The sequence below is a fragment of the Belonocnema kinseyi genome, chromosome 7, assembly GCF_010883055.1.
Source record: "Belonocnema kinseyi isolate 2016_QV_RU_SX_M_011 chromosome 7, B_treatae_v1, whole genome shotgun sequence".
Taxonomy (NCBI): domain Eukaryota; kingdom Metazoa; phylum Arthropoda; class Insecta; order Hymenoptera; family Cynipidae; genus Belonocnema; species Belonocnema kinseyi.
Genome location: NC_046663.1, coordinates 86,812,802 through 86,824,089, shown reverse-complemented (window position 1 = coordinate 86,824,089; position 11,288 = coordinate 86,812,802). Strand labels below are relative to the sequence as shown.

General features: G+C 29.5%; 1 protein-coding gene across 2 annotated transcripts in view; it reads left to right on the top strand.

Moving 5' to 3' along the window:
* LOC117176923 overlaps nucleotides 1-11,288 on the top strand; it is a 29,527-nt gene that overhangs the window by 4,365 nt on the left and 13,874 nt on the right. For both annotated transcript variants that reach the window (XM_033367319.1, XM_033367320.1), the window contains one exon: nucleotides 7,354-7,631. In XM_033367319.1, coding sequence (XP_033223210.1) covers nucleotides 7,354-7,631 — 278 coding nt within the window. The remainder of the gene's footprint in view (nucleotides 1-7,353; nucleotides 7,632-11,288) is intronic.

Below are 11,288 nucleotides of genomic sequence, written 5' to 3'. Positions count from 1 at the left end.
GGTAGAATTTAGCTATATTTGAAGTATACATTCATTATACCTGATTCAAATTCACAAGAAGTAAAAGGGATAGTCTCACTTGCCATACTTTTACTATAGTATCTGAAAGACGTTTCCCATACAAATTCCTAGGTGTTTTTAGACTAGTAACGATTATTAATAACAATGTTCAATGGGGGTTCAATTTATTGCTATTAAAATTTTATTGCTCGATTTTTTTTTCAATGTTGAGTTTCAAACACAAAATTTTAAAGCCTAAAAAATTAATTTTTTTTGCACATTTTTAAGTATCAAGTAATTTTTTAAGGAAAGTTGGGTGACAAATGAATAAGTACGTAAAGTTTCCTTTGCGATCTTCAATCACATCACCATTAGATAAATTTTGTTTCTTAATCTATTAATTGCCTTCTGGAATACAAGTTTAGGAATGTATTAATTTTATTCTATATTTATTTCTTAATTATTAAGGTAATATATATTATTTAGCTTTTAAGATTTGAATGCTTTATAACTTAATCAAGCTTCGAAGGCTCAACTTCAATCAGTGCTCCTAATCATCATACAATACAAAAGAATTTGTTTTGAATACCACGATAAAATTCCAATACAAATGAGCAAATTATGAATAATTTTTGCACGAAGCACATTCCACACATGCCAGCTTTGTTTAATTACTTGGATATGAATGGCCAAGTATTCAAAGAACCTAGAGTCATACTAAACATATCCCAAGGCAACTACTTATTCTTGTATGGCTGAAAAATGTAGTGAAAGGCCGCCTGTGAGGATAAAAAGAACAAACGCAAGTGGCTCTCTGATATATAGCATGCACCCACTGATATTTAAGAGCAATGAGCAAATAATGTCCCATTGTGTTTCAAGTAGTTTCTAATGAACTAAGTAGACATTTATAGTCCCATTGACTCTTGGCAATATTAAACATTTAGGAAAATTCAATTAGAATAGTAGAATCTAAAAAAATGTGTAGAAAAGTAAAAAAAAAAAACGAAAAAAAGAGGTTTCAAATTCTTTTAATATTTGTTATTTTCTTTAGAATTAAACATGCACGTATTGCTGTAGTTATAAAAGTATTATTCAATTGTTTTTTTATTTAATCCGTCCTTCGCAGTAACTCTAGCATTGCTTTAGAATTTGTATGGTACTAATAAAACTACATGTTTGACTAAATTGTTCCTTGCGACGATTAACCAAGGTTTAATTAACTTTTACGTAATCTTCGTTTATCCTAATTCTTCTATAATTATAGGATAAGATCTCATCTTTATAATTATCTGGTCCTGATTGCATACGATTTTTGAAATATTTTAAATAAATTTAATTAAAGGATTGAAGAAATTTAGAAGCAATTCAGTTGAACTCTAGGAAAGAAACTTAACATACTTTTGGGGAAAGCTGTCACTTTTTGGTTTGAAAGAAAGCTTCATGCGTGTTTGATGAAGCAATGTGATCTCTAGATTGATGGAAAACAGATTCAGTAATTGAGGAAGCAACTAAAAATTTGCATATTGAAAATTATATTTAAGAAAGCGAACGAAAATTTCATATATTAAGTATGTTTTTAATGAGATGGGAAATTCAATTTCTCTTTTCTTGGTTTTATCGATTTCAATCATCTTTAAATTCCAAGTTTCTGAATTAGAATTAACTCATTTCTAAAATATGTTTTAAAAATTTAAGTAAATAATTTTCTTAAAATTTAAGAAATTGAAGTTACATTAAAATCCAAATTAAAAATCCTATTTAACGTCCAATAATGAAGTTGATGCACACTCCTGTTTAAAAAAAAAACAAGAATCTAACGATCAAATTTCGACCACAAAGAACAAACCAATCTTGCATATAGTATTAAAGAATTTCAATTTATAAAGGAAGTACAAATTGCAATTAAAACTTCGAGTCAAATTATAAGGGAATGACTTTATTCGTTTTACAATCAGAAGTATAAAGCCTCCATTATTTTCGATTTCATATTTTTGATTTAGAATTAATATTAAGGTAAATTTCAAGTCACTTTTAAAATGTACCAATTTTGGCTAAATATTCAAAAAATATTTTCTTCTTAAGATTCTGGAGAGTGGAATGTGGAACAATTTCTATTTTGCAAATTTAGATTCTTTGCAGTTCCAAAACTAAATTTCAACTTAAAAGAATGCAACAATTTAACAACAATTAACTTTAATATCGCTCATAAACATATTTTATTGTTTTTATATTTGACTTCTTCAAATTTTGACTATTCTAAATTCAAATTAAAGGCTTTCAAAGTTAGTACGCTATCTTTAAAAAATTGTAAACTATACAATAGAAATCGATTAAATTTAGACGTTTTTAAATTCGGATGTTGAGATCTAGATTCTATCCCATATTGAAAGTAGGTTTTGTACTTTTAGAATGCCACCAATTCAAACTGGATTTTTTTTCATAATTTTGATACTTGTGTGTTGTGTTTTAATTAGTCAATTATATCTTCCTAGTGTAAATGATTTTGACACTTTCACAATGGATATTTTTGAAAATTTTAATCTTGTAAATTATAGAGCTTTCAGATAATAAAGTTTTTCAATTTGAAACTATTTTAGGTTTACAATACTAAATTTGGATATTATGCGACCTTAACTATATAAAAAATGGTTTCGAATTTAGACTCTCATATTCAAACACTATAGAATTTCAAATTTTATCAAGTCTGGTTCAAAATTTAACTTGCGGAGATTAAATGATTTTAACTCGAGAGGTATACAGAATTAACATTAAAACCTACTAAATTTAAAGTTATAATGTTCTAAAATGAACAATATCAAGAATTTATGTATTCCAAATTCAAATCTTTAAAATTTAAGAGAATTGAATATAAGTATTGCTAAAAGAATTTAAAAAAATGTTCGTCAAATTTTTTTTCAATGATGGGTTTCTCGGTCCCATTGCGATCATAAACCAATTATCGATCGTTACAACCTTAAATTCTTTCAAATGTTTACCTAACTATTTTTCATCCGAATTTTGTTTAAGGATGTTCTGAGTGAACAGTAAAGATAAAAATTAATCGCTATTAAACTTGTTACATACGATCAACAAAAATAAACTGATTGATAAATTATAACGAATTTAAGGAAAGAAAGTTAAGCTTATTTAATTAAAAGATATCGAGATAAAATCATTCTCATAAAAACAAAAGAATTGAAGGAATCTTTTAAGGAAGAAAATTAACCATGGTAAATTTAAATCGAACGAAAATTACTTTTCGTCTAATGTGGAACGGAAAACACAAATATGCAAATAACTATAATTAAAGGAAATTTAGAGATATAAGTAAATAACTATATTATAATAAAAAAATTATGAACACAAACATTTTTTAATTTTATACGTTTAGGTTTCTTTTTTAAATTTCGTTGCAAAAGTTCATGGGCTCTTTTTGTCAAATTTATCAATAAATTTAAAGATTGAGTAATTATGATATTGAATGTACAGCCTAATTTACTTGAAAAGAGTGCAAAAAGTAACCTATTAAAATCCAAAAAGTGCCTAAAGTGACTGACGTGCATAAATAATATCACTAATATTTTTTTGAGTTTAACAGAATTCAAAAGAATTCGTAGCATAAGATATCAAAACAATACAAGTTGAATTCAAACAAATTTAAATGAATTGAAAAAAATATAATCCAAAAAAATCCATTGATTTGAGTAAAATTGGAGTGAATTCAAAAGCTACATTGAAAAGATTCTGGTTGATTTAAAGCAATTCAAAAATACGAAGAAAAAAACACCTCGAATTCTGTAAGTTTAAAATGAGTTTAAAAAAATTCAAGGCAATTAAAAAAAATTAATGATATGCCTCAGAATTGAAGGCAAGTTTAAAAGAATTCAAAATTAATTAAAACAAAAACAGAAAAAAGTAAATAGAATCAATTAAATTGAGTAGAATTGAGTGAAGCTAGAAGACTATTTATGCGAATAAAATAAATGCAAGTGAATTCAAAAATTTCAAGAAAACTCCAAAGAATTCAAACAAGTTAGAAAGAATTCAGGATAAATTAATAAGAATTCAAGGAGAATTGCAAATAAATTGAAATAAATTGCAAAAGACATGTGAACATCTTTTCAAATCTTTGAAACTCTGCGAAATCCATCACTTTTTAATAAAAACTTTGAAATTCATTGCATGAAATCTGATGCTATTTACTGAAATCCTATAAATTTATTAAACTACATTAAGAGCTTTCCACATACCTTAAAATCATCGAAATCTTCGGAAATCTTATATCCTATCTTACCCTTGGAATCTCTTAAAATATCTTAAAACCTTATAGATACTGTAAAATCTCTCCCATATCTTCAAAAATTTTAGGAACTTCTCTACAACCGCATAAAAAATGTTCAAATCCTTTGAAATCACTCAAACTCTTTAAAATCCCTGGACATTTTTTAAATCTCTTGAAAATTCCTTGGAGTCCTTTAAAATGCTCTGAAATATTTAAAATCCTTTGAAATCCTTAGAAATCTTTTGTTAATTTTTAAAGCTTTTCAAACTGCATTAGGATCTTTTAAAATACCCAAAATATTTCAAATCTTTTCAAGTCCCATTTAATTACTAAAATCAATGGAAGGGCCCGCGGTCTAAACCTGTTAACTATTTATGGCGTCATGTGGAAAATCCGTGCTCTTTCTCACAACGAATCAGTTCGCTCATAAAATAGGCCAGTGAGACACATTTTGCAAGCACATCTCTTTTTGGCTTGCGATTCTAAACATTTAGACATATAAAACTTGATCGCAGCTTCAAAAACATCACAGAAACATGAGCGCCCGAGAAAAACAATAGAAAACTAGCGGTAAAACACTGCAGATAACAGATTTAGACCGTTGGACCCCTTGTAAATAATATATGAATAGCTGCCAATTGCCATACAACGTTCAATTTTAATTCAAATGTTATAGAACTAGCGTGTATTATTTTTCCCTACTAAATGAATAAAAAACATTTCAGTTTTAGAAAATATTGAAAATTTCAAAAATAATGATTTTCCTTCGCCGTGTAAAATTTCTGAAATGTCAGTTAACAGATTTAGACCGCGGCTCTTTCAATTGAAAATGTCTTGGATTCTTCTACAAACCCGTGAACTAGAGTTAGCGGCGCGTATATGGGGGAAAGCAGTGCACCTTAATTCTGCATTTAAAACGCGATATTGCTTCTTGTAAGTTTGGCAATTAATTTTTACAAGTGTCAGTTACCAGACTTTATCTAGAAGAAGCACCTTGTTGTATTCAGAAATACAGAATCAAGAGTGCGCCGCTTTCCCTCACATACGACGCTCTGCTCCAGTTTACGTGTACCCTAAAATATTTCAAATCCTTTAACATTTTTTCAAAAACATTTAACATTTTTTTAAAGAAAAGTGACTAAAGTGATCTTTTCATGTATAAAAGTGACTATCGTAACGCTATCTTAAAAAACTGAGTAAAAGTGACCACGTGGAAGCCGAGATTATTTTTTACAGTTACTTAAAACTTTTCGTACAGAAATTCACTGCCTTTCGCCAATTTTTTCAAAATCCCTAACTTTTTAAAGACCTCTCCCTGATTTCCACGTTTTTTTGTTGAACTGCAGCCACCAGCTGGTACACTGAGAGACCTTTTGTTAGAATTAATGAAATAAATTAATTAGACTTTGGTATAATATCGTTCCAAAATAGGGAAAACCGACGTTTTATTATATTTATTCGTATTTCAGTACCGAAGTTTAATATTATCATACGAGTATTCAAAACACAAAGGTGACAAAGTAGTATTCTAAATACGAAACATTATGAATTTCCATTTTAAGAATTAACACTATGAAAAAAAGGTATTCTTTTTAGTCAGTTTTCGAAAAATAATTTGAATAAAAAGAGTAGTGAATATCATAATCTCGAAAAGGTATTTTAGAAATTGATATTGTCAATATGAAGTTGACAGAAATCTGCGACGCATAGCAAACTATAAAATCATTATTTTTTATTTTTCATATAGTATCGTTTGAGAATGCTCCTCGATTGTTTCCGCCATTTTCCGATCGAGCCGAAAGGTTATGATTCACAACTTTTTAAATCAAAGTTAACTCTTTCTATTTTAAATTAATTCATTTACTATGGAATTTAAAACATTAGGAATTCTTTCTCGCGAAATTTATACACTAAGGTAATAAGATTTTATTCAATGTGTATAATTTAGAAAAAAGTTACATCTAAATACACTCAAGTTTATTATACTGAGTTACTGAGATATCAAATTAGAGAATATTATTCATAGAAGAATATTATGAGTTCCATTACAAAAATGTATTTTATAAAGAATCAATTTAATCATTGAAAATGATAATGCCCTGAGTTTTTAAGTGACGCCGCTTAGCCGAGATTTTTTCCGAATATTCCATAATGTATGTTAGCCGTGGGATTTAGTTGTTAGGGAATGCGTTAGTGATTTAGATAAGTTAGGTTTCGAATCTCGCCGCAGCCGTTCCAATTTTTCATAGCGATTAAGCGCTCGATTACGTTTGTAGTGAATAAATTAACCCTTAAAAGGTAAAGGTGGGTCACTCGTGCCTCGGCAAAAGTTTCTCCCTTTGCTAGCTTGCAGAGTTTATTTAAGTATATTGTTTAAACAAATGATCGAATCGTCTGTATAGTGATTGATCCTTATACTAGGATAGTTGATAACATTTCATGAATTTTGCGCAATTTTTTAGAGCACTTCAGAGCATTTTATAAAGCGCCGAGCACGAGTGACCAACCTTTACCTTTAGAAGGTGCCAAAAATAACGTTACCATTTAAGTGTTACGTATATAATAATTAAAACAATAATTGCACGCGTGTTTACGTATTTAGTTGTATTTAATTTGTGTATTTAGTTCCTTCTTTTGAAGGCTAAATCTTTTAATGGAGTGAGTTATTTTTCATATAGTCGTTTGAGATTCTCATATGCTTTGTATGGCAATTTCAAACGATGTTTTCGCTCTTTTAAAGAAAATGTATGACTATCGTTTTAACTTAGCTTGGTAATTTTGATATAGTAAATTTTAAATTCTCGCAAGTTTTGTATGAGAGTTAATGCAACATCCTTTCCATTTGTTCAAACAAAAATGTTATTTTTGACAGCTGAAAACCACTATATGAATTTTTAATACGCAAACCCTGTTTTTCCTATTTTGAAATGATATTATACTAAATTCCCATTCATTTTTATAATTTATTCTAACAAAAAGTCACTTAGTGTACACCAGAAACATCCTTAAATATTAAGTCTCTTTTTGCCTAACTGAAAATTCATTAAAGTTTTGGTTTTATTTTTCAGGAATCGTCCTAGTCGTCTTTGGAATACTAGTCTTAGTGCACGGAGCTGCTTTGGGCAGTACAGGGGCAGGACTCTGGGCCGGAGCAGGGGCCCTGATATCAGGAGCTTTAGGGGTTGTTGCAACCCTTGCAAGCAAATCAGCTTCTGGCTTTTCAACCGCACATCTCGCGTCGAGTTTAGTCGCCCTGGCATTGTCGAACATGTCAGCAATTACAGCATTGACTGCAGTGGTCAGAGATTCACAAAGATCCTCAGAATTCACTCTCCTCGCCGTTCCAGTAAGTTTCATGCATAATATCTATATGTTCTCCAACTATCAGACACACCGTTACTGGCCTTCCTTTTTCTTGTTCTTTTGCTAAATTGCCCCTTATTCCTGCCCCGCTTCCACCTTATTTTCTATTCGCTCTATTTCTCTCGCTGCCTGTTTCGCGCTTCTTCAACTTCGTTTATCTGCAACAAAAAGGTGGTGTAAGTATGATGATACAGAGCGATGATGACGTGCAATTTTGTTATGAGCATCGTAATAGGGTGTTTTTAACTAACTAGACGTGTAGAGATTTTATCTTCTTGCGATGATGTTGACAAAATGTAGTACTTATTCATTTAAAACTTTCAATTTAAAAGATTATACATTCAAATAGAGTAATGTCCCAATTACAATGTTGTACATGAAATATAACTTTACATTTCAAAATGTAACCTATAAAACCGCAGTAATAGGTACACATATTTGCTATTTTAATTTAAGGTATAGATTAAACTCTAAGTCAATTATCTATTACCTATTATGTACTATTATAAAATAATAGTACAATAAATTTAGATTGCGGTTTGATACCGCAGTAATTAGGACAGTATCCTAATTCAATTAAGAGAAAGGACTTACATTTTAAAAGTTTGCATAGCTTGATTTGAAATAGGAACCAACCACTTAATTTGAAGTAACGAAATTTCAAATTCCAAGACTTAGTGCCGAAGTCTACAATTTATATTTAAATCAGAAGATCTCAAGTTCAATTTACTACTCAGTATTAAAATTTAATTCGAATCTCAATTCAAAATTAAAATTAATGATGCATTATCAAATATCAAATTAAAAGCCATATCAACTTAGAATCTATCAAATTCAACTTATGAGAACTTGATATTTTAAATACCAAGTTTTTAATTTTTTAAATTCGATTAAAGTTTCAATGGTATTCAGTTTAATGATTTATCATTAAATTCTTGAACGCACAATTTACTACAAAGAACTAATAATTCAATAAACTTTAAAAAGTCGATCTCATGTTACAGTATGGCACGACTCGAGATTAGATGTTGAAATAATAAATAAAATGTAACATTGAATAAGGCAATCTGAAAATCGATGAACGGGAGATATCAAAGATCTCTGAATCACGAAGCCTGTTTTTGCTCTCAGAACTGACCACCATCAATTTGGCGCAATCGCATAACGGTCTATACAAACGGTATAAAAGGCGTTTGAGCTGAAATTAATCGCCTTCAAATCGTATTTCATTCGCAGCCTAGAAAAAAGGCAATCAGCACCATTTTTAAAATACAACTTTGCTTCATTTATTTTATATAGTACCAGATTTCGACACTTGATATCACTGGTACCAGACTTGATGTCTCTGCTACCAGAATTGATGTCATTGTCAACACTAATAAAATTTGTGTCGCTTGAATTGGAACTTCATATGAAAAAAAACTTGCATACAAGTGTGACATACAATATTTTGTATTGCAAAACAATCATAATTGCGATAAAGTATTCTACATCTGTTCGTTAGCCAATCAGATCACAGAACGTTATTACTTTATAATACTAGGACCCTAGGTAGAACGTTTATATAAATACTGTTAGGGATCGTTTGCATGTGCTAAAAGTCCTCTTACAATGGAGGTTTGATGCACTTTTTTACAACATTATGAGTGCTTGAATATTAAAAATTGAACACGCGAAGTATCAGAAAATGGTAAACATTTTTATTAAATGTGTGATATTTTTTAATTTCATATAAAAGTTTATCTTTTTCTTTCTGATTCTGATAGAATTTTCTTTTCACTTTCGAGATCCCTTTCAAAAATCCTTAATTATTATGTAGTAACATAGCAACACAGAAGAAAATTTGACTGCTAAAATTTGGTGTTTACATTATGAAAACGGATTCTATTTGAAGGCATCATGGAACCAAACTATTAAGCTTCAAGAATTTATTTAAAGTGATTGAAATTTGACACGAACGCTTTATCAATTTATAGATACAAAATTTTCATAAATTAAAAAAACGGAATATCCATGTCATAAGGTGTGAAGCTGCCTCAAATAAAAATACTAATCTTTATTGGAGTTTTCTTTTTTTCAATAAGTGAAATAATCTGCTGATATCGATAGCTTAAATTATGCTTTCCGTGAACGCTATGATCAGCATTTTCCTCAGGGCTCTCAGTATTTTTCCTCAAAATAGAGACATGAAACACATCTCAATGCACGAAACGAAGTCGGTGGTTGTAATAGTTTTCGCGTTAGGCGTGTTCACGTATGCATAGCCATTTTAGCGATCGGCAAGATACAAATCTCCCTTAAGGATCTCTAGGTTCACCGAAAAAAATTCCTCCAAAAATTTGAAAATCCTCGCGGTATTCCTTTTTTAAATCGCCTTACTCAGCCCAGTTGAGTCCTTTACTTTTGTTGGACAAAATCGTTGAAAACAATTGACAATTACAATTATCCTACGACGGATCAATTTTATTTGCCTCATGATATTTATTATCTGCGTCAAATAAGTAATATCGCCGGGATTTACTGCGTAAGTTTTAATTTAGAAAACTAAACACATAAATTTTAATATGGCTATAAAAGTGCGGAAAAATATTTATGTTTTAGTTGTTCTTGAAACACAGTTTTAGTTAATCATTTTACAATAAAATTGCTTTTGCGCATATTAAATAAAAATGTAGATACTATGGAATACGTCTGATTTAATTCAGTTTCATTTTACTGTTGTGTATACATTTTTTCCTTTCTTCCTTCCTAACCTAAAATTTCTACGTGGTTCCCAAAATGAAACAATTGCTAGAAGATTCTGTCATAAGTAATTAAAATTCTACTCCATTTCCTCGTCAGAATTGGTTAACTTGATTTGAATTTTAAAGTTCACCGTATACATTACGATGAGCCTTAAAAGACCCAATAAGCTACCAATTTCTCGCCTGAAGCAACATTCGGGCCGATATTGAAACCGGGATCCGACCAGTTTACCGTGACTTTTTTAGCCGGATCCCGGCCAGTTTCCCCGAACAGCAGCGCCCAGTTTAAACCGGGGCTATCCAGTCGGAATCCAGCCGAATTCCTGATTAAATCCCTACACGTGTTTAGGTTTTATTTAAAAAGATTAATCTTAAGCTTTGAAGATTTTAAAATATGTCAAAAAAGAATCTTGGAAGATTTCAGGTATTTTTTTAAATTTTTCAGGATTAAAAAAATTAGGAATACTTTAAATTATACCAAAAGATGATTTGAGCTTTCAGAAGTTTTGGAAAACATCGAATATAATAATTTAATAGTTAAGAAGATTTCAAAAAAATTAAAACAAAATGAAAATTTTAGAAGAATTCGAAAAAAGACCTTTAAAATGTTGAAATGTTTCATGTTTAAGAATATATAAATGTTTTGAAGATATCAAAATAATTTTTCACTTAAAAAGATTTAAAAAATTTTTTTGAAAATGACAAAACGTATAAACTAAAATTAACAGACAAAAAATGTTCACATGAAAAAATGTATTATTTATTATTAATCATTTTTAGACAGGACGAGTAGCTTTCCTTTTAATTATAAAAAAATAAGATTAAAAAAAGAAAAAAATTAAATTTTTGGAAAAAGGACAGAAAAGACGAAAGATAACACAGGATCCTATACAGGA